The sequence below is a fragment of the Rhea pennata genome, chromosome 1, assembly GCF_028389875.1.
Source record: "Rhea pennata isolate bPtePen1 chromosome 1, bPtePen1.pri, whole genome shotgun sequence".
NCBI lineage: Eukaryota > Metazoa > Chordata > Aves > Rheiformes > Rheidae > Rhea > Rhea pennata.
This window is the reverse complement of record NC_084663.1, coordinates 151,795,002-151,822,567: the sequence shown is the minus strand read 5'-3', so window position 1 is coordinate 151,822,567 and position 27,566 is coordinate 151,795,002. Positions and strand designations below refer to the sequence as shown.

At 38.4% G+C, this 27,566-nt stretch overlaps 1 protein-coding gene across 2 annotated transcripts in view; it reads right to left on the bottom strand.

Moving 5' to 3' along the window:
- Positions 1–27,566, bottom strand: part of RASA3 (RAS p21 protein activator 3) — a 134,775-nt gene that overhangs the window by 82,487 nt on the left and 24,722 nt on the right. For both annotated transcript variants that reach the window (XM_062601661.1, XM_062601663.1), the window contains exons 2-3: positions 12,165–12,282; positions 1,443–1,546 (exon numbers count right to left, since the gene is read on the bottom strand). In XM_062601661.1, coding sequence (XP_062457645.1) covers positions 1,443–1,546; positions 12,165–12,282 — 222 coding nt within the window. The remainder of the gene's footprint in view (positions 1–1,442; positions 1,547–12,164; positions 12,283–27,566) is intronic.

Below are 27,566 nucleotides of genomic sequence, written 5' to 3'. Positions count from 1 at the left end.
ACACTTTAAATAAAGCAGACAATTTCTTGTTAAAGAATTGTTCAATTAAGTTTAATACAAACAGTTTCTAGTAACTTTACTGGATTTTGGATTAAGTTTCACAAGCTCTGACCCAGTGAACCAGAAGTCAAATTCTCACCGTAACATTAAACACGAAATCCACAAAAAGAATTCAAAACTAAGATTCCTACCACATTCTCAAAAGCAGGCTAGGTCTTCCCCTCCACTGCCACCATTAAAAAACAAAAACAAAAAACAACAAAAATGCTAGATTCCACACACAGATGAGCTGGGTTAGGGCCATAAAGAGAATGATCCAGCTTCTCAGCTCATATGTAAATCACAAAGAATTAAAGAGAAAAGACAGTAACTGCATGATAAACTAGTGTAATGGAAAGATATATGTGAAGAGATCAACACTACAATTCTGTGCATATAATAGCTTTTTATAGCACTGTACAAACTATTGCTGAACATCAGACAGCTTCCTCACCACAAGCTCCATCAAAATATACACACCTCACTGTGAGCTACAGCCATTCTATATTGGAATTTAGTGAGTCAGTCATACATGGCTTATTTCAATTAAGGGAACTAAAAAAAAAACCACTAAAAAAACCCTAAAAAAATAACAAATAAAAAAAGGCCACTAACACACAGCAATCAAATAAAATAGAAAAAAATATATATTTTATAAATAATATGTATATACATACATATATGTATAAAAATATATATATGATATGATATCAGTCCTCAAAATTGATATGGTTTCAGGAAGCTTAAATGCCGTAATAAAATGCCTTAAAACTTAAATTGTTCCCGCGTATAATAACTTGAGTTGAATAAGCTTCTTACCCCTAGGGATGAATCAAGTGTCATGCAGTTTGCTGCCTGTGAAATGTTTGGCAAGCAATATTTGGAAAAGCTGAACCTTTGTCTATCTCAAATAGGCACCGAAAGTCTCACAGACCTGAAACTTTCAGTTCTACAAGTAACAGCTTGCTCTGATGCTCTTCATAACTTTTTTTCCTGTCATCACTGTACTGTGGGTACCTGTGACCAGTAACTATTACTGTGCAGCCCACTAAGGTCGTTGGACTTTAATGATACTGCCTACAGATAACTCCAATGAGCCCTGTAACACTCCAAAACTAAAAGACCTTACATTAAAAAAAAATACAGTAACTAATACCGCCAACATTTAGACACTGCTATAATGCCTATTTTGATTAAACTGCAATCTGCACTTGCCCCCAGAACAACCAGCACTTATCTCCTAACCTTTTTTGTAACAGTAATGCTGTAGTCACTAACTGATTTGACAAAAAAAAAAAAAAAAACTCAACTCAAGACCTCCACTTGTAAGGCCATGGTCTGACAGTCAAAATCCAAGAGAATTAAGCTTATAAAGGAAAAAAAAAAATAATATGTACACATACCTATGATGGAATCCCTTCGAAAAACATCTCTATCAAAAATATAAAATGACAGATGACGAAAGCTCCGAGGAATTTCACAGTAAAAGTCTTCTCCGTAGAAGGGGCTGGGTAAAAAAACAAAACAAAAAACACATACACACACACACACACAAAGAAAGAGAGAAATTAGTGTTGGCACCCTGGAAGAAAAAGTGTGCTTACACTTCATACCCAGAACATCACTGTGGACTACAATGGTCTCTCCCTCCCACGAAGATGCATCTTCAAGCGCTGTTCTATCTCAGCTCTCCCCACCTACCTTGAATGGCCACAAAACAAGATTTCCTAACGTTCAAGAAAGAACAGGTACTTCCTTTTATTTGGAAAAACAAGGGTCCCTAAACAGAACTGGCAGAGACACTATATTACATGTTAGCATGTGCCTAAAATGGATGGGAGAGACCCCTGCTTACAGAAGGCCTTGTAAGAGAGACCACTAGAGCACATAGAGAAGCAGGATGAGCAAATACAGCAGGGAATTGTTGCATACATATTTAAGGGCTTCATTCATTTAAAATAAAATGCCTACAGCCATTGCCTCCTTTCTCATCCCTTCCAAAGTTTCTAATTTAAAGACAGGTTCAGACAATTGATAGTAACTAACCCTTGAAGCCAGCATGATGCTTGTTATCCAACAGCCCTGCACACCTCTATTTCTGCTTGCTGGAATTCCCTAGAATAAAGTTCTTTTACAGTAAGACCATTTAAAAAAAATTACTATCTCAGCACAAAAAGCTCTTTAGAGACTTAAGTGACTTGCTTTGAATCCTACCAATTTAAATGGAAAATGTCTCAGACTTCTAACAGCAACCCTTTCAGTTTTTCTCTATCCAATTACACGGTTAAAGGATTACGCCTGAGAACTATAAGCATCTATCAACATTATTTGTTCATTGACAGCTCTGCCATTTTACCACAGATTCTTTACCACATGTGCATGCTTCAGTAAATCTAAATTGATGGATGCAATTTGAGTCATATGGAGGAATAGAGCATGCACTGCAGATGTAGACTTAAAATAAATCTCTAATTCTAATTAACAGGCAGAAAGCCAGGAGGTTTTTTCTTCCCTTTTTAAACATAGGCCTCCCTATTGTCTTGCTAAGCACAAAACTGGGAGATGAAAGTGTGCTGTAGCTTTAATCTTTATTAAAGGCTTTTTATGTTAGAAAATTACATATCCAAGAGTTATTAATAGTTCCTTGCATTAACTTTCCATTTTTCATGCATTTTGTCAGTAGAGGCTGCTCCCTTGGCTTCTTCTCTCAGGATACCACAGCATAGGTATTTTACACCACTGTATACTTTTGCTTATATTTCTGCCTACAGTAAAAATACACTCCAAAAGATTCCTGTATGCCCTCAACAGCTAGCTAGCAAATCTCACTCAAAACATACAGGCACTGCATATTGGCTCAACAGTAAACATTGTACTCAAAGGGAATATGCCACACTGGGTAATTTCAAGTTCAGAGATGTCACTCAAAATGCAGGAAAAACATTTTTACATCTTTACCTCACCAGCAACGTGGAAAAACGCATATTGGATGAACAATGAAGCCCAAGGCTCACCCACAGGTTAAACTTCCGACACCAAAACAAGGTCCTGTTCCTTAAACTTAAATGCATCCAGCTGTAAATCATGGCAATTTAGCAACCAATGTGCGACCCATTCAGCCATCCCTACTAAGAAAAAAGGGGAGGAAAAAAAGGTAACAACTGGAAATGGTAATTGGTTTGATTGCTACATTCATCCTAGCTACTGTCTTTGATTCTGTATTCTGTTATCTCATCTTTATCCATTCTAGATTTTATTTAGAAGCAAGAATGCAACAGCCACTCCTTCAGATACAAAATATCCAAATTCTTCCTTAGAATAAACTTCTACCAAACCAAGGGTAGTCTGGCTGTCCCAGTGGCCACAGTCCAATAGCAGCCACAAATGTGCACATCCCTTGATGCAAGTTTTCACACAGGCTTAACTCAGTGGGGTCTACAAATGCATAAACCACTGTCCAAACATTTAGTGTATTCTACATGCAAAACACCTGCAACTTTCTGAAAGTTTAATACTCTGTTTAGCCACAGACCTGTGCTTTTTTCAGGAAGAACATGACAGATGAATTCACTCACTAATGACTTTGGAATAAAATAATATTTGATGAATAGTAGATTATGTACCCATTCCTTTGTGAATAACACTATGGAAGCTTCCCTGCTATTTTTCCCAAAACCAGCTAAATAAAAGTATGCTCAGTGCAACCTTCACTTGTATTTTCATTGCTTTTCAACTTCTAGGATATGGAAGAGACAACAATTGGGTCCTTTGGCAAGTCCTTGATTAACCATCATCGCCAGCAGTGGTCAGGAGCAGGAGATAGCCAAGACTGCGAAACACAGGCCATTCTGAAAAGCAGACTGGACAACAGAAAGTTTCCAGTCCAATATACAGTATCAGAAAGAAATTTATTAATAGTAATACAGTGGAGTCAGAGTGAGCCATGCCAGGACCAGATGTCGTCATTACTTTTAGGCACAAGGCTTAGCAGCCCCTGCCGGCTGGTGCTTTTCACAGGCTGCAGAACATAACCTTTGTTCAGCACTTCGTTTCCTCTCGCCACCCCAAGATCTCGTAGCCCTTGTAGACTTACAAGCTTACGTCAGTCAGGTAACACCCCTGAATCACACTACATTCTTCATTCATAAAAGCAAGCAGATTTCCAACACAAGTGCATTCACTCCCCACAGGACAACTAAACAGCAGAGTTTTAACTGTTAGGAAAACACACATTAAGATTAGTCTGACTCTCTCCCCCAAATCTCGCGTAGCTCTGTAGACATAGTCTCTTCTTTCTGAAAGAACCAACAGTAGCCACACAAGTGCTTTGAGCTTCCACTTAAAATGTGTGCTTATCCTCCATCTATCTCCTCAGAACAGTGCTCGCTTTGTCTCCCTCCTGGACCTGAAGAGCAAGAGGTCGCAGCAGTCAAACCCCATGATTTATTTCCCAAGCTAACTTATTTGAGCAGAAGCCCCAGGGCTCCAGAATCTTTTTTCCAAAAGACTATACAAAATTCCTCCCTCCCTCACTGTCGCCCTCTATTCCATAAGCCAAAATTGGTTCAATGGCTTCAGTGAGCACTTTTATTTTGACATAGCAATTAATAAAAAGCAGCAGCATCTGCCTACACAGCCCTCAGGAGCCTGACAAGATGCTCCAAAACAAACATGAAAAATAGCCCAGCTGAAAACTCAGGAATCTTTCAGATTCAACTTTCAAGTTTTACTTTAAAGTTTTCACTGTAGATTAGTCCCATGCTCAGGAGAAATTTTAAATGTTCAAAGACGAGGAGAAACAATGAAGGTCCGTGTCAGTCTGTCCCTGTCTCCTCCTCCTCAACATTACAGTGTAGGTTGCACACCAATATGGTCAAAAATGAAAGTCGTACACAATCATACACAGAACCAGCATTGTTATTTCCGCTTCTTTCAGATTTCAAGCAAGCAGTAGAAGAAAATAGGATTTTGCACAGACAGAAAACAGTGGAACAACCCTCCACTGTAAAAGCAAATTAGCCTCCGTCCAAGCTGCATTTAGAAGTAGTTTCAAATTAAGCTTCAGAATACTGAACTTAGTCCAATTTTACTAATTTCTTTTAAGTTTTGCTGTCATAGCAATGAGAAGACTGGCAGGGCAGGCACTAGTCACTACTTATTTATGAAATAGGATTTGTGCCTAGGTCAGTCTCTGTAACTGTCGTGACAGGGACTGGACAGTGCAGATAAAGATTCTTATCAATTTTTAAAGCCTTGCTCAGAGTTTTCAGGCACATGGGAAAGGCCCAGCTCTGTAGCCTTCAAGCCCTCCCATCCTCTTCTCTCTGGTACACAGGCAGCACCTTGCTGGGCTCCAAAGGAGGGGAGGTCTCCTTCAGCAGTCCGTCCTTCAGGCAGTGTGGGGCTCTCTTCTTGCACAGCTTTTACACTACCCCTAAGGCAGAGGCACAACCTAATGGATTTTTCTTCAGGATGGCACTTTCCCTAGGAAACTTCCAGAGTTATCATGACAGGAGAGTCATAAAGCTTTGTTAAATAAATAAATAAATAAACAAACAGTCAAGTAAAAGTGTAAAGGACACAGTGCAATGGATTTAAAACTTTCGGCCTATTCTCCCTGCACAAGGAAATAAAAAAGAAAAAAAAAACTTACTTGTTCTAAATGCTCAGGTGAACAGGAACACCAGGAAATCAAAGGCAAAGAGTTCCTTACAAGTATTGTTTCATTCACACGTAACTATCCAACTTGCAGCACTTCCCCTTTGAGATACTCATTTCTGAATCTAATATATGTTTTGGCAATGGATGTGTTTTCAGGAGAAGAGAGGGAAGGAGAAGAGAAACAAATGATTGTATAAATCAAGTGGAATGAAAGCAAATAAGGAACAGAATCCTCAAATACCAATTTTCAAATGTGATGAATGGGGACTTTCTTCCCCCGAAAAGAGGTGCAAAATTTATTTGCTTTTACATGTTTTACTAAACTCCGGAGGCAACTTTAATTCCATAGGACTACATATCTACTGAAATCATCACAAATAGTACTAGCTGAGAAGAGGAGGCTTTATAAAGCAAATCTCAAAATAAAAACATTTCTTCAGTTTAAGCTATGCTGCAAAACCTTGTGCTTGCTTCTCAATACTTGAGGATTTGCAAAAGCAGTTTTGTTTTCACTTTGGCATTAGAACTTCAGTGGATGAAGCGAGAGAGTTGCATGATGAATAATAATGAAACTCCTCAAACCAAAACTCTTTGTGTATAGATTTTTTTTAAATCGCTTTTGTGCTTGGAAGTAAGGACTATTAACATGCCACAGACAACTCCACATCCTCTGACTATTGTAAAACGTTTAGAAATACTGGATACATCCTGTTGCATGAACTGAAAACCAGAGTTCACATCTCAGTGTGAGCTGGAAGTGGGGGAGGAAAAAAGAAAAAAGAAAAAAAAAAAGACTGTATACAAAGGAGTACACTTGTTTGTTTCTACTACTTTTTTCTGCTGTGTGGCTGATAGATTTTTTTTTAACTATGCTTTGCAGCATACATAAAAGAGGGGGAAAGAGAAGGGAAGGATTAGTCAAAGCAGCCCGAGCAAGCCAAATAAAATCTGAATACACTTCAGTCTCCTACTAGACAACAGATCTACAAGAAGACAAGCAAGTAAGGTCCTGCAAGAGCCAAAGTTGGCAGATGTCGTACTAGCTTTCTTACACAAGTTCTTAAAAATACTTAGTATTATATTTGAAGCACAGATTTGGCAGAGTACATGCAGCAGGAAGTATATGGCACACAAGGCAACATCTAAATCCAAACATACCACTTATGCCCATTGTTAGAGTGCAGACTGTAGTGTCCCAGACATCCACTCTGCCTAATTTTCCTTGTGTCATTGTGCAGACACACACAGGTGGGCACTGCCCTGTCATAGCCACAGCCACCTCTACCACATGGAGGAAAAAAATAAAATAATGCACTACGTGTGTTCTCTATCCTAAACTTGGAAGGGAGACAGACACACTAGCTACAGTTATCATCCTCACTTGACAGTTGCTAGTTTGGCTCAGTGAGGCTTACAGGGATTATGATAATGTTAAGCAGCAGCCATTTGGCCCCTGGTCACCTCCCAAAATATTCTGTAAGATGACACACACCAACAACGGGAGAAGTCACATTACAACATTACAGCTGCGTTTACTCTCTCTCTCTCTCTTTTTTTTTTTTTTTTTTTTGGTTTTTAAATAGCTCAAAGTAGTCTACAACACCAACAATTGTTACTCACATGGGTGGCTTTCAGTATGGATAAACGCTCTCATTCATAAACCTCGCCTTGGGTCTCAAGGCTCACTTTATTCTTCTCCTTCCATTAAGCCTTACTTCCCTTCCTGGCACCCTTCCTAGCTGTATTACTTCCCCACGCAACCATGCGCTCCTCACCACCTGTAACATCCCTGGGCAGCCTGAAGTCTAGCCCATGCCCGTCTTAGCTTTTTGCCTTAATTGAAGAGATTAAAGCTCTGGGTAGATGTAGCCCAGCGCAGGAGATGGCAGGCCCCAGCAGAAGACAGGGCACTGAGGAGGGAGTGGAGAGCAAGTGGGAGAGAAGCTGCAGAGCTCACGCTCAGCATCCACTTTGAGGCCTGCAGAAGGCTGGTATCTCAAGGCAGTGGGTTGGCAACATAAGAACACAGAAGCAGCTAACAGAGCTCACTCTGATACAACAGCTAATTTTGGCAACACTCCAACTAAGGGAAACAACTATGTGCTTAAGATTTGAGAAGTGGCCTGTGTCCAAAATCTTATCAGAACACGTGAGAGAAGTTTAGCTCAGCAGCCATGAACTGCAAACAGAAGAAAGTAAAGTGTTCAAATATGCCCCAAATTTAAAAAATGAAAAATAAATAAATATTGTGTAGAATTATTTAGAGAAGGTTGTGAGAGCTGCTGACTGAATTTATTACCAGATTCAATGTTAACACAAAGACATAACAGCATCCTGTTAAAAAGGACACAGCCTTAACTATGAATTTACAGCACACTTCACTATACACTCAAAAGCACACTGCAGACTTGTAGTTCTCACCATTTCCTCCACTGGAGACTAAGAAAAAAAGAAACTGGGGGTTGGAGAAAGTGCCTCTGGCTTCATTTTCTGTTTCATTCAGGCTTTGATAGCTATGTTAAGCATGTGAAAAAATCTCCAGAGAAATAGTAAAGAACTAAATAACCATGGACTCAAGGTGTTTGGCTCATGTCTCTAAAGTCACACCGCCAGCCATTTGATTCTTAATGTACGACACTTTTTGCCTTTATTCATATCCTTGAAACAAATTTAGAGATGTCACATTCCTTCCATTCTTCACCTATGATTTGAGAAGCTGCCTTGACTTCCTGTAGCAGCTGACACTGCCCTTTAAGTGAATGGAAACATTTGATGCAAACAGCAACGGCAAAGTCAATCCTAATGCCAACAAACCAAGAAAGTTTATCCTCAGGGAAGAACTGTAGCTAGGAATGAGCCCTGAATGATGGCGCCAAAAAGTCTGAAGCTAACCATAAGGGAAGCTAAATGGTTGGTTCAACAAAGGAAATGAACTGGCAAAATTCTTGTCAGGCTGTCTAAACAAGAAAATTCACTGCTTGCAGCTCAGAACTACAGAAAAGTTGTAGATATATGCATTTAAAAATTATATATTCTCACATATTCCTTAGGACATAACACACATGAATCACTTTGTGGACATCTGTACTAGGTTATATGGAACGGATCCAATTATATTCAGTGCCTTTTGTATGATGGTAACATAAATATTGAAAGATAATTACAAAACAGAAAAGTGTGCTAAATCCTGGCTCTAACTGCCCTCTCCCTTGTATCTTATGACTTGCATGTGACCTTTTACAATTTACTAAAAGCTTGTGCCAAGGAGTTCATGAAAACAGTATTGCTTGAGGAGTTCAAGATTCTCTTCCTGGGAGCCTGGAGAGCTTGCTCCAACCAGGCCTTTTAAAATAAATAAACAAACAAACAAACTACTGTAAAAGATTAGGACAGTACTCAGGGAGGTAACTTTTTATATCAGCCCAGCCTAGAACACAGGAGATCATGAGTCAGAGTCCAAACGTTTATCGATAAACAGTTATCCCAAGCAAGCTAGAAGAGGTCATTCATCTAAGTTCCCTTGGGACTTAGGGAGGGAGGGATGACTGCTTTCTTTCTCCTATTTGTGAGCTCTGTTTAAATTCTACAGCAGGAGGTGGTCTGCCTGGGGGGTGGGGTGGGGGGTGGGGGGGAAGAGGCATTTCTATAGTGCTTAACAGAATGGGGCTGATTTTAGTTCAGTGAAGCTCAACTAAGGAAAAAAAAAAAAAAAAAAAACAAACCTCTTCACACTCACTGAATTCCCAACTAAACAAGATGATGTGTTTCAGCATAATTTTAATAAGTCTCCTTATGTAGATAGTTGGAAAAGATTTCAGTCATACACTGACTCAGCTTTGCATCTCAACTTTTATCTGACATTACATATCACAACAATACCTCAGAATAAGGGATCCAATATGTGCTTCAGTATTATTTGATGAGTGTCTGGCAAAGAAACTCTCCACAGGAAAGCAGGTATTTCTCTGCTGCATACAAAGTACATGGGCCTTCGAGTACATAAGCCCGTCTGGCCAATTATTCACAGCTACTCTACGAGTTGAATCAATTTACAAACAAGCATTAAAGAATGTAACAACATGACTGGCTCCTCAGCTATGCGCTCATATTGGAGTACTACAAAAAACAATAGGCTACCACAGCACTGTTTTGAATCATTTGAAAAGTATCTCCCTATGGAAGTCAATGCACCTTGTTTTAATACATTTAAATACAATCATATTTAAAATTAAGTAGTCTCCTGAGTGTTCCTCACCAAGAGCAATTCCTACCAAGAGACTGGGAAGACATCCCTAAGCTTTTCCATTCACGGATTTGGAATTTCTACCTGCTTTTTTGATGTAAGAAAAGCCAAAATGAAGTATCAAACATTATATAAATAAATGCAAAATTGAGTTGATATCAATATCTAGAAGCGGATACTCAGGCATTGCAAAAAAGCAATTTCTTCACAAAAAGTATGGTTTCTATAACTAAACTTGCAAATAGAAGCTCACAGAGAGAGAAGGAAGACTACCACTGGAGAAAAACTTCATGGTCATCACTTCCTCTCTCAGTGAAGAGATGGCCTTCAATCAGCCCTCAGATCAGAAAAAATAGGACTACACGGGATTTTGAAAGGTCACCTGGTCTGCTTATTGTTCTGTAGCAGAAGGATTCCCATTTTTGGTCAGAACTGATTACAGCTAAACCGTCAAAAGTCTTCAGGAATCAACATGCAAAACACGAAAGCAACCTAGTCCAGTGCTCCAGAACCTTTAATGGTAGGAAGCTTTTCTTTGCAACAAATCTAACCGAACTTCCTTCCCCACTGCAATTTAAGCCCGTTATTACTTGCAGTATCTGTACTGGACATACAGAACAATTTCCTTCCTCTTGATTTTAAGTATTTACATAATTATGTCTCCCCTCAGCCCTCTCTTCTCTAGACCGAACAACTCCAATTCTTTTAATTAAAGTGCATCAGTTCTGCTTTCCAGAGCTCTGATCATGTGTTGCTCTCCTCTGAATTCACCTCAAAGGATGAAAAGAACCCAGCTCCACAGGAAAACAGAAACCTAATTTCTGCATGGCCTCAGTGTACCTCTTCAGCTTTATAATAATATCTAAAGACAGGTGGAATTTTTGCCAAAGGAAAAGTTACACTTCTTGCTTAGTCTTACTACTAAGAGTTTGTTTTCTCAATAGGAAAATAATTGGATTAGTTCAAGGAAATGACGTCAGCTATGACCATAAACCCTCTTTTCCCCCCATGAAGCACTTTAATGATCATCTAACAAAAAAATCCACTGTGTGATTTCTAGTTGTGAGCAATAAGGCTACAGACAGTTGACTCAGGACTATACTCAAATGAGTTACAAAATAACTTTTAGAGAAACAAGTGGTTCATGGACATGGCATGTCAGTTATCTTAAAAAAACGTACAGATCAACTGTGGGATTTTCTTTCTCCTGCAAAGTGTTAACACCATCACACAAAAACACTTACCCTAATTATATCTGTCTGATCTAAACACTTTAAGAACCGAAAATCTCCATCATGGACTCTCAGTGTACCATGTCAGAATATAAGATAAGGGATAAAGACTTAAAATAAGTAATAAGGAAAAAAATATGTGAGAGAAGATTAAGTGACTTAAGGGAATAAATCTCACTTCAAGCTACTCAGACTCGCGCTATTAAGTGAGCTAAGTACTTGGGGGGAAGTGAGAATAGAGCCATTTCCCTAAGTAAATTATTCGCAGTAAAAAGAGAAGGCAAATAGCAAATTCCTAACTGTAGTACTCAATTCTCACTCCGTTCCCACTTTCTTTCTTAAGATAAAAGTCTCTTTGCTATTTGCTCTTCAATTTCAAAAAAGCTTCACTTGCATATATAGTGTTCCCTTTATATTTTTGACATTTGGGGACTCCCAGGAGAAAGTGGTCTAACTTTTGCTACCTGTTTCATTCTATATTGCCTACTACAGTCTCACACCCAGTACTCAAGATAATCAGCCAAGTAACTTCATGTTCAATCTCTACTTTTAGTTGCTGCCCCATGACAGAAAGAACCCCACACTCCAGCCACTAGGGTAGCTGAACCAACGCACAATTCCAAGCACAGAGAGTCATGAAGAGGATTTCGGTGCTCTAAGATGAGAACTAGAAACTTAGGGAAATTCAAAACAAGTATCACAACAGAAAGGAGAGCACTGGCTGCAAATTCTTTGGAGTACAGCTTACATGGCTTGCCTTGGTGGAGACGTTTTCTTGTACATACAGACAGCAATCATGACATTGATACTTTTACCACTACAGAGTCCCTAAAATTGGGGGAGGAAAAAAAATATATATATCTATGTTCATCCCCCCCTCTCTCTCCTTCCCCCATGCATCTATGGAACATTAACATCGTAATAAGCAGAGAAATAGTCTAGGAAGCTAGTAAGTGTTAACAGAACACATGCACACATTAATTTATTACCATAATGACTTCTCCACTATTTTGGTCCTGAAAACCTCCTCCTGGTCCAGGTTTACAGTACAGTAGCAATCCCTCATCTTGTTTGGCCCTGGATATGTAGGAAGATTTTTGGCTTCACCTAAAGACAAGAAAGAAAAAAATCCAAGAGGATTACATACTAAGAAGTTATCCATATATTAGTCAACTGTCAACTAATGTAGGGTTAGCAACATGAGTAAGGCAAAGTACTACGTATTTTTCTTCCCAAGTGGTATGTCTCTATTGAACTTAGCAACAGCATCTTGCTTCCAAGACAGGAGCTCCTGACAGTCACAGAATTAAGACAGTAGCAAGGCGTCAATGACTTAGAGATATCCCAGCTTCCAGCCTTGATGAGTCCATCGCAAGTCTGTCTGTCAACATAAGCAACAGGTCAAATTTTTCTTTATTTTAATCTCCAATTTAATTGCATTTGTTTCATTCCAATTACTAATTTAGAAAGTTATTCTCCCCCCTCACGTACAATAGGAGGAACATAATACAACGTGGTACTAAAGCCTTCACATACATGCCACTCACTTTATCCAAAGCGATTGTCAGAGCACAGTAAATGAGGGCTGATGCCCAGCTCTACTACTCTCACAGATGCTGAAACGGAAAACAGTCACTCAGATACAGTGAATAACCTTACACCACACAGACTTTGAAGCACTCTGATGGGATAATCAGTGCTTGTGAAGTCCCCTAAGGTCTCTGGGAAAAGGCACCATGTAAGTCATATTTATTTATTTTGAAACAAACAAACACTCTTCTAAAATGCGACAGGAAACATACTGAGGAACTAAGGGTAACTAAAAGACTACAAAACACAGGAGCATGAAACAACAACGAAACCACAGCTTTGTCCTCTACATATCCATTAATAACCAAAATTGAGAACTAAATTTGCCTGGCAGAGTGACGGAAACAAAACTTTCAGAAAGGAAATTGGGTAATGCTCCCTGTGGCTTTACTCAAGCACCGTAGCACCACCTGGCAATGGCAAGTGTTTCAAATCCAAGGACAAAACTTAAAACTCTCAAAGAATGACTAAATAAAAGTCCAAAAGCCATGTGGTCTTATTTACCTTCACTTTTTCAGTACCAGGAGATAATTGGATCCTCCTGGGAACTAGAACATTCTCTCCAGATAAAAATACAAGGTAAAAAAAGACAACAAAAGCACAGACCAGGGGAACCACAGCTTGTCTGCTAGTGCAGGAGGGAACTCTAAATGACAGAAACAAATGTAACTTTTTATCAGACCTCTGCACTAGACACATGCCTTTCCCTGTCTCCAACTCCCAAATAGCTTTACTATTAACAGAAGCAGTCTTGCATCTTTCAACCCCATCTTCAATGGAGATGCATTTTCCTCCCCCCTTTACAAATTCATTCAACAACAACAATTTGCTGCAATGTGTATGGAAATACTGCAGAACTATAGCAGGAAAATATCAAGCCAGCTAGCATCCTCAGCTTTAAAAGAGGAGCACAAAGAGACATGGGACTTTCTGTGCTGCACTCATCTGCTCTCTTTTTTCACATACAATTGATGTGCTTTTGCTAACTGACTCACATCATGACATCTCCTGACCTCAGCCCTCAGAAATGCTACATGTCCACATCTCCTACAAACTCTCTAGGTATGGGTGATCATACACGTGTACATTTTCTGAATTTAACCACAGGACATATAAAGAACTATTGAAATGTGGACAAGAATGTTTCACATATTTAAAAAATTCTGAAGAGAGGCTTTACTAAGTTTGCTCACAACTCCGCTGATGCAGCTTGATGGCATTCTTCCCACTTTGTTCAGAGTTGTAAGACATTACGTTAAAAAAGCTGTCTCCGCGGTAATTCAAAGGTGCAACTGCAATGTCTATTAGCATGCCCTAGATGGTTTTAAACTAAGCTGAAGTGTTAACAATAGCTTAACTGCAGCAACTCCTACCAAGAATATACTGAAGATTCTTGGGAGCTTGTATAATCTGCATTAAAGTCTATTTTGCTGTGGTAAACCTCCAGCTTTCACTCTTGTTAGTCAAAGTTCATACAAGTTAGAAATGAAGCCTACTGGCCTCGTACAGGCTAGGTTCTAGCCTGAATTCAAATTCTTCTATTCTCACTTTAAAACCATGTGAGACCAGCCTCTTTCTGGATGACTGGGTACAGGTCTCCAGAGACGGTGAGGCAGTCTCCACAGGAAGCATTACTAAAGATACGGAAGTCTCCCCCTGGAGCTGCCATACTATTCTCACAGTTCTTCCAAAAGAGGACTGATCACAACTCTTCAAGCTCAGAAGTTAAAGAAAAAATGCAATTTCCATTTTTCTGCACTCTTCCACTTCCCAGTTCAACACAAATACACATAAATAAAACTACTTCTAGATTCTACACTCCTGATTTCCAAGTAGGTTTCTAATGCAGACAATATTCACTCAAATGATTAAAGTTAATACATAACTGTCTCAGAGTGCTCTGTAAGAACTGTAATTTCAAGCTCATTTCTCCATTAAAAGAATTACAGAAGAAAACCCGTATTAAAATCCATAAACAGTATAAAGGAGAACACCATTCTGTATCACTAGGAAGCAGCAATCTACAAAAACTGCAAAGTAACTTAAAGATAACCACCACCACCATTTTAGAAAAAGATAGAGAAGACATTTGACAGTAATTTCTTTCTTCAAGCTGGAAAAAGGCCCTGAAAAAAAACACTGAGACCAGAACAAGGGATTGATTGACGAACCGCATATACTAATCATGTTACTTACTTGAGTAGAAGCTTACCAAAAAATATGGTTTCTTCCCAATTCCAAGAGCAACCAATGGCTGTTTAGATTCTTCTAGCACTGAGCAGTTAGGGAGGAAAAAACTGTCAAGCTTTCAAGCATAGCTAAAGACACAACTCTCTAGCCAGGCATTTTATATCAACAAATGCACTCTGTTAGAGCTTCAATTGTTCTTTAGATTCCTTCAAGACAAAAAATGTTCCCTGCGTGGAACCATTTCTGCTTTGACAATGAAGCTGAACAATTCAATCAGTTTTTCTGGGTCCTGCTCCTACTGATGCAGGAGGAAAAAAAAAAAAAAAAAAAAAAAGCCCAAAATACCTGACAGCCAACTGTGTTTCTGTATTCTAAATTACCAGAGCTGATGAGATCAATTCATTTGGTCAGGAATTCCACAGGTTAACATATCTGCATAGAAGAAGCACCTTCACTGAGTGTGTTTTTAAGAGGAAGCTATACTCTGGTTTTTCATATTTGTGAGGTACCAGTACGCTAGACACTTCTCGAGTATTTGACAAAATGTCAATACACTCACCTTTAAGCCCTTCAGTTTTCCACTTCTGTTAACAGGAAATAAAATGTTTCCCAATAAGACCTTGACGATTTAAAATATATATGCACTTCCTTTTGGAGCATAAAGCTTCCATTCAGAGCCCTGCAGGAAGAATAATCAGTTTATGTCTGCAATAGTTTTTCCTTCTATCCTTGCTATTGTACATTTCTAAGGTATATGGTCCTAATTTAACCGAGTGACACACTTAACCTTGCACTATGCGCTTAAACCTAGCAAAGCTCATTTAATTTATGAAAAGACTCTCATTAGATATTGTGGACAAGTCCTTAAAAACAGACTATACAGTCTGGATATCTCACTGACTTGCTATCTTCTCCCACTGATACAGTGCCACTGAAGTTTAAAAGAGGACTTCCACAGCAGCACAGACAGCTAGCTTGAGCTAGGCATAGGGAACACCACAGGCTGCAAATATTCTAAAGAAGAACATAGCTCAGATGCTTTGGAGCAAAACTAATGAAAAAAAGAAACAATCTGTCCTTTCTGCAGGCTTAGAAGAAAACTAAAAAGTATGTATACAAGCATGTATGTATGTATTTCCCTACAGTTTTGTCACTGTAAATGTTTCCAGGTATCTAGTATTTTTAATTCAACTTAGATACTTGGCATTGTGTTGTCCTTGCTTCTGACATATTTCCCCAGGTTCAATTTTCTGAAGAGTAGAGAATGCATGAGAGAGACATTATTTCTGCTTTTCAGAACAAAATTTGCTGGTCCTATGCTTCTAAGTATTGGCCAGAATGCATCCACTGTGTTCATTCAGGAAATTTTTGTTACATGCTGACACATTTCTAGCTGCAATATATTTGATTTTTAATCAAGAAGGCACGGGAGAATCATTTCCCAAACTACACCCCCCCCCCAAAAAAAAAAAAAAAGCATCTGAGCTCTCTACATCTCAGCAGTTGACTTCAGAGAGTCAGCAGAAAGACTTAAGCGCAGAAGCAAAGAGACACATCTGAAAAGGGCAATATATCCAAATCATCAACAACGATTCACTTGGTTTCTGCCATCTTCAGGAAACTTGCTCCAAGCAAGCTCCTAGGCAAGCAAGTCGGGTACAAAACAGAGCAATGAAGTATGCCAAGAATGAAAAGCTTCGCCTGTTTTCCACTAAGCTCTCTATTCTGTTAGAGCTGCTGGGATCCAAAAACTTCTCAAGTACACCTTTCAGGTTTTCTTCCTAAAAAGCACTATTCCTTTAACATGCATAAATCATCCCCAAAACAAAGGAAAAATGTGTGTACAGACACTGATCAGGTTCTTAATGCGAATTTAAACTTAAAAAAATTCCTCATGCACTAAACCCAGAGTGTGTATGTAAAACATTAAGATGTCAGCAAATTTATAACAAATACTTCCCTAATGTCAGTTAACCTTACTTTGAAATATAATATCATACAATAACAATTTAAACATGCAGAAATACCCAGAAGCACACTAAATTTTGTGCCTATGTGTGAACTTACACTAATCAAACACTGGTGTCTGAAGGCTGAGAAAGCAGTTAGGGGAAAATTCCAATTCTTTTTGCCTTTCCCAAGAGGAGAAAAGCAACAATAAAAAAAAAATCATAAAATTTGAGGTCTCAAAGACCAGTCTATCCAGCATATGCATATGAAGTTAATAAGTGGTATGATATTCCTGTGTACTTGTTATAACAACTTAGAATCAATGTATGCTTTTTTGGCAATATATGCAGAGTATCAAAAACTTTCCTCTCCCCTCGATACACCTATATAGGTCACTCAGCCTGAAAATAAAACAAAATTATGGAATTCACAAAAATCTGATCAAGTAAATGTATACACTAAAAATAGCTGTGTTTAGAAACAGATCTTAGAAATATTATTGGTCCTATATTAGTGGTTAAATATGGAAATATTAGTGGTTAGAAATACTATTTGTCCATCAATTTCTCTCGGCTTTAACTTCAGATATTTATCTGTGCACTGTCACACACACAAGCTTTACCCTCATAAAGAGGCAGGTTGCATGAGATTTCTAAATCAGGTCAAAAATAGCCATCTGTGAACATATTTTGATCATCTGGAAAATGAGATTTTTAGATGACCTACCCTTAATGTAAACCCTTGCCTGCCAGCCCCTTTCCATGCAGTACAGTGAATTGATTATTGGATTGGAAGACTCAGGGAAAGCATCATTTCCTCAGCAAAATGATATTGAACTGGGCCACAGCAACCCCAGAACAACTTGGTACCACTACTGCTTTGGCATGTAAGCAGCAAGGAAACAAACTGTTCTACATTAATTACAACTCTTCAGACAAGAGCATCATGTTAAACTCTCTTGTCTCAGGGGCAATAAGCAATATCAGCTCCCAATCCTTTGGCACTAAACTCAGGACAACCACAGTACTGATACCAGATGACATCGCGTTGCCAAAAATTACCTGTAACTACTTAGGCCTAGTATTTACAGTGCAGTTTCAATGTCTTCACAATCTAGGCATCAGGAGCCTTGGGCGCCCATCTAAACCCCCTCTGCACCACCCACTCCATCAGTACACATGGTACCAGAGTACAGCACTGAAGAGCTGTACTACTACCCTTTCATTTCATTATCAAAGTTTACTCTACACTCTTTAGAAACTTTGCTGAGCAGACTCAGGCCTATTGCTCTGAAGAGCCAATTCCTTCCCTCTTTCCTGCATGTGTTTAATAGACATCTCCGTTCTCCTGCAGCACCAATTTCCAAGCCTTTTGCAGCCCTGAAGGTCCACAAAGCAACAAAATATCTTGCCTTTTCCATCCTGTGCATGACAGAAGTGGCCAAGTATATTCTCATGTGGAGCAATGAGAAGCTCCAGGCTGATATCCTTACTTTTCTTTGCATGAAGCAATGCATGCTGACAAGGCTCAAAAGATGTTGTAAAGATATCAAGTAATTTAGTGACACTTGTGCTGTGAGCCCTTACCAAATCCCATGGTTGGGGAGGGGAGAAATCTATGCAGCAAGCTTCATGAGAGCTGCTCTCAAATTAAGAGTTGTGAGGTGTTTTGATTTGGTCTTGGAGGAATCAAGTCTCTCTTGAGATTTCCTTAGGGTAGTAACATATCCCTACACAAAACAAACAAAAAAAATGTACAATCCAGCAGTTTTCTAATAAAATTGAAGCCATTTTGTGCAAAAGGACATTTCAAAGACGTCACTTTAAAGTGGTCATAAAAGAGGTGCTCTCAAGTTGTTTTCACTTGAATTCTAAGTTTTCCTGTTGCAGGCTGGGGCAAGTGTTCAAAGTTCCTTGGATGCAACTTTCTTATATTACTGCAGAAAAACAGATGAATTAACCAAACTGCCTCTTTATCTATGTTGCTGCTCTGGTAAAGTCACCTCACTACTACTTTTCAGTCTGGCTTGTATTTTGAAAATGGTATTTTGGATCGAAACACATCTCATGCAACTTCCCTGCTGCATTTGCTAGAGGCTCTCGAGTTTTTTTTCCCTGGCAGTTTCAGTAATGTAGGGATTGGCTACAGGTTGTTCTGTGACTCTGAATTGTGACCTTCATTTTGCTTGCAGTATTTTTTTTTTTAATTAGCTTCCTAAAGTTATAAAAGATTTTCTCTCAGCAGAGTTTAAGGCACTGAACATTTGCTGTGGGAGCCCATGCGGGAGAACATGAAGGCTGGAGGAGGGGCAGTGGCTCAGAGGAAGTAACATGCTATTCTATCATGGAACCGTGCTGGGCAAACAGCTAGCAATTTAAGCTATTTTTAGAAGAACAGTATGAGACAGGAAATACAAACAAATGATTTCAAACATCCAACAAAACGTGACCATAACCCAACATCAATTCAACTGCTTTCTTTTGAAAAATTCTATCTCCAGTGTAATTTACATGCTTCCTTTATAGTAAGTAGCCTGGTCATCACTAAAGACCAACTGTAACAGTATCAAATTTCTGTGAAAGTAATTATCCATTTTACCTGCCTTCATTTATATTTTCACATGCAAACTCCAAAAGCCAGATGACAAAAAAAAAAAAAAAAAGAAAAAAAAGAAAAGAAAAAAAATGAAAAGAAAAAGAAAAAGAAAATAAAAGGTTTAAATCTATGTACACCCAGGGAAAAAAGAAAGGAATAGAAAAAGGAACAATACAATTAATATCATACAAGAGAGGGGCATATCACCAATGACAAGTGACCCTAAAAGGAATAACATGAAAAATATGAATCTGCTAATGTTTGTTTTACTTAGATTAAAAAGTAGCCACAAAAGGAGTAATTGCCCAAAAGTTTTAAGAAACCATAACTGTTTTCTCTGATGATTCAAGTCACCCGTAATTGCTCCTGTTTCAGAAATACTCATTTAGAAATGCCTTTCCTAACCAGAGTTTCACAGGATCAGATATAGATTAAGCTCAGTTTGCCCGTTTGGCCCCAGTGTTTTAAAACGCAAGTACAACTGTTGAGAAGCAAGGTGACTAAGAGCACAGCAATTTAGGGCAGTCACAATGCACTTGCTCCTTGTAAAGTGAAACACCTCACTTGTTTGCTCTTAAGTTGGGTGTCTTATATAATGTACAGCTGACTTTCCCATGCTAGCTATATAAAATTATCTCAGTGAAAAACTTATTTCACTGTTGAACAGCCTCTAATGTGTGGATGTGTGCTGACGACTCCGACTGACAACACACAAAAAAGATATTCTATAGACGCTGTTAACTTCTTGTTGCTAGTTTGAAGTCTCATTAATCACACGAACAGCAATAGCATCTCCATTGTCTCCTTACTGCATTTTAATATGTTTGGACGTATTTGAGCTTGATAAAGTGATTGCTTGCCAGTTTGCTACACTGTGCAATTAAACTCATTTTATTAGCTCAAATCAACAAGGATACACTGTAGCTGATCTACAGGCCTACTGATGTCTCTGTGAAGAGAAAGAGGACAAAAAGCCTCTAGACTCAGTAGCTTGGGCTGCCTTAGCTACTGCTACCACACAGTTTGCCACATGGATTTCTAAAAATGGCCAGTTACTGAACATCCGCACACTGATAGAACTGGACTGTCACCAACCAAGAACAAACATTCAATTTGCCATGTCAGAAGGCTCAGCAGAGATTTTTCATATATATATAGATAGATAGTCAGATAGACAGACTTTTTAAAAAGTATCAGCACAAGATTTCTGACTTACTGCTGAAATTAAATTTTCAATTAGAAAATAAAAACATAGTTGGAGAGAGAAACAAAATCACCTATGCGTAGGGAGGAAGGGACAATATTAGCTACCACTTTCTTCTGCATTCGCTCTTTGCAAACTTTCTCTGAATGCTTTACCATGCAGCAGGTCACCTCCACTTTGTTACTCTGCAAGTCCACAAACACAGTTTCAGTAGGTCTAATGAGGCTCAGCTGAGAGACTGACTATAAAGTCCTTCTGCCAGACCAGAAATGTAGTAAAATAAAGCATACTGACATAACTTTAGGCAATAACTTGTCTCCAAAGTGCAAACATTTCTTTCTGTTTTTTTTTAAACTTTGTCTTCTTTTCACATGATAGAAGTGTTTTTGCAGCTTAAGTATACTTCAAGAAAAATAAATATATTTTGATACGACCTTAGTGAGGTATACCTTTTCTTCAAAAACAAACTAAGCTGGAAGTTCTCTCACAAAGCACACTGTGCCATCCAGCCTTGTAAGAACAATATATACAATGTTCTGCTAAACCCTTAGTGTTTTCTATCTGTCATAGCAAAAGATGCTCCATAACAATATTTAAATTGATAAATACTTTTCACACGAGACTAAACAAATGATATTGGAATTAATCCTCAGCATCGAACAAGTAAGGGACAGCTGCAACATGGGATACAAAAGACATCACCCACAAGCACATACTGTATAGATAAGAACCCATAATATTAAATCATTTACAGACTCTTTCGCTACTTCATAAAGCAATCTGAAATCTTGGCATCAGTTTCCACTCTCTATATATAAGCACAAGAAGTATGGGAGTCAGTACCCCATTGCAATTTGAGGTCCCTTGCTATTATTCTGCCAGTTTCCCCATAACACCATGGGAAAACCACCACCACCTCAGCCTCTTTGAAGAGAAGGTGCTAATTACAGCAATAAACTTCGAGGATGATGATACAGAATGACAAGAGAAGTCAGTGACTTAACTAAAAAGTAAACAACATAGTTTACTTAGATTCACAGAAAAAACAGACTGCTAAAGTCACTAATCTCAATGCTCAGAAGGCCACTGGATTCCAGCTTTCAAGAAGTAGTATTTTCTTTTAATTAATTTTCAGAGGAGAGAAGAATTTACCTTTAAAAGCCAGTCATATAGAGTTGGAGAAAACTGTTTGGGGGCAGGAGGGAATGAGTCTATCTATAGTCATCAAAACTACTCTGCTGAAACTTGTGCAAAACTTAGAAATAGATTCTTTCCCTTCAAAAGATTCATGCAGGCATTAGACCTTTAAATAAGGACGACTGTTTACCTACATCATTTTTAAAATCTTAGAACTTAAAATCTCATTTAGTGATCATAGGACAGACTTTTCATTACATGTTCTTTATAAAAGTTACATGGTATTTATTTTTCCTAAATAAGAAATCTTAGGGTAGGTCCTCATGTATCCTTTTAAATATACCTCCTCAGAAAACCCCAAGCAAGCCAACCTGAAGACCCTAGATTTAAGTACTTAACAATGGACATCTTATTAAACCAGAAGTGCACGCATCAATCCCACTGATGCGCTACAAAAACTCTACCCCTACTTACTGCTGAGCCACTTGAGGAATTTTGTTTAGTGTACGTCATAGACTTCTGCTTTTACATTAATCTTCAGCACAAATGATATTTTTAAAATTGCTAAGTAATTTCAAATGCTATTTCAAAATGAAGAGACAAGAGATTGAAATATACGTGTGACTTACATTGCCAAACAGTACCAAAATAAAAAGAATTTGTCACAATTACAAACTAATTTATTCCTAAATGATTTGCATTGCCTATTGAGGAAAAATATATTCCAAAACAGAGTCCTGTAACTCTGCAGGATGAAGGAGCTCTCTCTCTTTCTCTCTGCTGTGCAAGTTGATGTACTTCCTTATGGGTCAGCCTGTCTGCTCTCAAACCTTTATCAACAGCATCTGTCCAGCGCTCATCCCTAATTCAAGATCGACTAGCCACCAACTTCAGAGCACTCAAATATTGCCTTAACTTTTTCTAAGCTGACAGACATATATGCAAGTATACATGCAATATACATATTTCTCTATGCACTTAGAAAAATGAGAGAACAGGAACCTCCCTTTCAAATGTTCTATTTTGCCAGCTGAATTGAATACTGCAACTTTTTTTTTTTTTTTTTTAAGTGCTCTTCCTGGGTTCTTGTAAGGAGTACTTTTTACCTGCTAGTGCTTGTTCAACATTTTCTATTTAGCTGCCATTTAACAAAGTTCATTGTAGTTGGACTACTCAACTAGCGAGCCAAGCTCTATTGGACAAGCTACAATTCCATCCTGCCAGGGCAGTTCTGAGATAAACAGAAAGCAGACATTGCTTCAGAAGGAGGAAAAGGAGACAGTGATGTTAGAAGAACACACTGATAGCCAGAAACAGTGTTTTAGCATGAAAAGTTCTAGGGCATCCTACAGTATTTTCCAATTATAGTTGACAATGGAATAACAAAGGAACAGTTATCTAGTATACACCATATAGAAAGCAAAAAAACTTCTGGAAACAATCTTAGATCCCTAAAGGTTACTTTTTTTCTACGGGGAGAAAAGAGAAAAACAAAAATATTAAAATTGGTTCTGCCTCATACAAGCTGAAAAGGCTTACTAAGGTTCTCTGCTATGTTTTACAGTGTAATAGAGCAATTTCCAAACAGTGCCCAAGCTTCACTGTGTTGAAGTCCACACAAAGCTAAAACATACACATAAGAACAGACTCAAACTTTTTGTCTTTGAGAATGTCAGAGTTGTAAGCTGATAGAGTACCTGATTACTTTTACACTATAATAACGAGCTATAAAGTTCCAGCCACAAATCTAGGGCAGTATATAAGACTGATTGATCAGTGTCAAGCAAAACAAACAAACAAACAAACAAAAAAACCCCTTCACACTAGGTCTCCATTCTCCTGAGTAGTGGCAGCTGGGAGCTTCATTTACTTCCTTCAAGTACACGAAATTCATGCGCTGGAAAGAATATCTGAGGATTAATTTCTCCTTAGTAGATGTGCATGGCCTGATGTCAGTGGATCACACCACAGAATCACAGAATGGTTGAGATCAGAAGGGACCTCTGGAGATCATCTAGTCCAACCCCCCAGACCCTCAACTCACAAGCTAATTTGTATCAGCTAAAACTTTGATCCAACATACTACTTTGGTGCAGAGATCAGTAACTGCCTAAATACAGGGTTATGCTGTTTTCCAGAGAAAAACCAACAAATAGTTCACAGGAGGGGCAAATGAACTTCAAAGCAGCAAAGGTTTGGTTTTTTTCATTGGTTATTCCTACAGAAATGGGAGCGAGATTCAAACAGAAATCCTGAAGAAGCAGAATTCCTAGGCACTCACCCAAAGCCCAAACGTTTTTCAAAACTGCCAATGATATTTAGAAGCTGGGCATTCCTTAAGAACTGCTCATCCACACCCACAAAGTTCATCCGAAGTTGAATTTTTAATATGCCTGTTCAGACACTATTCGGACCTGTCTCTCACAGAGAATGAAAGGAAAATTAATAATCTGAATTAATACTTATACCAGTAGTGAGTGTCTGATATCTGTAAAAATCAACTGAAAATGAGGCAAAACAAGAACAGCAGGAAAGGCTACTTAAAAGAACCACTATTTGAATGTTGTATAGATAATCTTATTTTCTACCCCACTGGTCTACATCTTCATCCATTTCACGCGCATTTTCTTATCAAAACAGTTTTAAGAACTCAAAAAGATGGAAAATAATGCTGTTCAGAAGAGCCAGAATCAAAGTTTAATGAGAAACATGAATTTATCTTTCCTACGACAGTGTTTATGACCATGTATTTTGGCAACTTCCTGTCCTCCACCTTGTCACAATCCTTATGATCTTTCAAGGCACAAACCAGACGTTGCTCCTGAGGATAATCATAGGATTCAACTTTATACAAAATTTAGGTGCCTAAATCAGCCTCTCTACAGCACCTCTACAGTTCACACAGGCTTCTGTGAAAGAGCAGGAATATAACTGTTTTTCTGAATTCAAATTTGAAGGAGTCCCTCTCTCTCATTGGCCAAAGAGGGAGCTCAAGTCAGCACTCTGGTTAAGTGTTTACAGCTGCAAAGTATATATCTCCTCCAGTGCCTTCCTACCTTCGATCTATTCAGCTCATGTTTTCTATACGCATAGCTAGTCTACTCAACTGCTGTTGCTCAGAATCAACTATCAACCCATTAATCTCTTCCATTATCAGGATGAAGAACCTCACAAGCCTTCATGTAACATCCCTCTCGGGCCTGGAAACTCTGCCCCTGTTCTAAGATTGTTTGAAACTCCCATCAGGCCTCAGCTCCATCAAACATTTCCAGGGATGGAGAATTCTGCAGGGATGATTTCTGTCCAAAATACTTTTTCAAATCTGATTCAAGTAGTATGAGAAGAGACCATCAACACCAATAATTCTCGTTATTTTTTTTAAATGGTTCACAAAGTTCCAGCCACTGCCACAACCATAATGTAGTTTTTGTTCTCCTTAACAGAGTAATGAATGAAGTTCAAGTTTAAGTTAGATGTATTTTAGGAAACTCTTAAGTACTATAAATTAAACTGTCTTACAAACAGTCTCCCACTAACACCAAAAAAGTCCTCAATTTAATATACTAATTTCAGTGGGACTCCAAGAATGTGTCTGTTACTGTGACTAAACCCAATTTCTCAGTGTAATGATGCTGCTGATCTCAAACATCAGGCAGAGGGGAAGGAGGGGGAAAAGTAAAGCAAAGCACACAACTGGTAAGTAAGGCATCAACCTGTGGTGCAATTTATTTTTTAAACAAGATTTCAAACAGTGACTAATCTGATCTCCCTGAGAGAGGGAACATCACATGAATCTTGGTCTGAGGAACAAGCCTAACCAAGAATGACTCATCGCATTGTGCAGGCAATGTGATGAGAACCGAATGCTAGCTTATCCAGCTTCAGTAACAAGGGCTTCACAGTGAGAAGAGGAAAAAAAATGTTTACTTCTTCACTCCTCAGTGCTGAATATAGATTACACAGGCACAACTGCATAGAAAAAACAAGCAAGAAGAGACAGAACTGAGCATATTCATTCATTACAGAAATAGTGATCAAAACTGCAGAGTTCAGCTGCTACTTAATGTAACTATGTGCACCTGAAACGCATCACTGGTATAAGCAGTTGAGATTTTGAAGAAACCACCTGAAACGCATCACTGGTATAAGCAGTTGAGATTTTGAAGAAACATCTAAGCCAAAAATAGATTTCCCCCATCTAATTACTCTAAATGCTTGCATGATTAAAATTTATATTTACAGGGAAATTTACAACATTCCTTGAAATGTTTGCAATCCAGCTGTTTTTTTTTCATGCAATGGATAAAGCAAAGTATTTAAAAAGAGACATAGTTTCTTTTTCTAAGCTGTGCAAAAAGTGTTAATACAAAAAAAATTCAATAGTTTTTTTTTTTTTTTTTTACCATTCTAGTTTCAGTTTAGAAGTTAATTGTATCAGCTGTAGGAGAGAAGGTGAACAACACTTACTGTCTGTGAAAGATTTTGGACATGTTAAGCATTTTGCATATTTATTACTAGTGACAAAGCAGAAGCCATTTATGCATATAGATGCCAGAAAATTCAGAAACACATACAGGAGGAACAACTGGCAACTGCTCCGAAACACGTATGCAGAAATTTATAAAAACACTTTCAGTTTAATAAATCTGTGTAACACAGCAGAAATCCATTCTGACTTAGCTTCCATAGCAAAGACCCAACTGCAGTTGCGAGCTGTACAAATGCAGAAGGCATTCTCTGCTTTGAAATGCTTAAGCCTGCCCAAACGTTCATACATAAAATGGCAGAATTAAGCTTTAAAAAGAGGAGTAGGTAAAGTATACAGGACAGACATACAGGCATAGCACTCCCAAAGATAATGCAATACAAAACAGGAGAGAGGGGGGACAAGGAGCAGGGAGAAAAGCCCTGTACTGAAAACTTCTTCAAACCAAGATCCAGTTTAGCAATACTTGAGGTGGGCAAAGCTAGCTAGTGACAACAGCTTGCTTTAATGATACGCAGCCAAGCTAGTTCCTTGTCCCACTGACCAGCAAGGATGACGCATGCTGGTCAGCTTGAACTCACAGCTTTGAATTCACACTGATGTGCTCCAACTAGTCCATCACCAAAAACCCAGGATGCACAAAACCTGGGGCAACCCCATCCCCTCATCAGTTTAAAAAACACATCAAGTGGGCAGTCATAAAAGCTACCCACGCTCATCAGCTTCTATTTCATTTTTCAGGACTCAACAGAAGTGATAAAACATACATCACATTTTTGTTGTATAGCATGTACAAGTTTTATCATAAATTTAAAAGTGAAAAGCAAGAAGCCATTCACATTTATTCAGAGGGCCAAGTGAAACTATGGTACCTCATGTATCTGCTGTCAATAAGCTAGACCAGTGCAACACCCTCTTGTCTTTAAACAAACTCCTGAAACCCCTGTGCAAACTCGCTACTTACAAAAGAGTAGCAGACTGGAGCTGAGGAATACTTCCAAAAAACACGTGCAAGACTAAGTTGATTCCTGGATTATATCATGTTCTTTCACTGTTACAGTGAGAAAGCATCTCACTCATATGTACAGTAACCAGCTGCAAAGCTTAAAAAAAATGTAAACAGGCATGCATTTCCAAAGGCTATTTGCTGAATAAAAAGATACCTCTTTTTTACCATTTAGGGTAGAAGATAAGAAGATAGGTTAGACACTAGATACAAGCAAATTCACGCTCATCCTG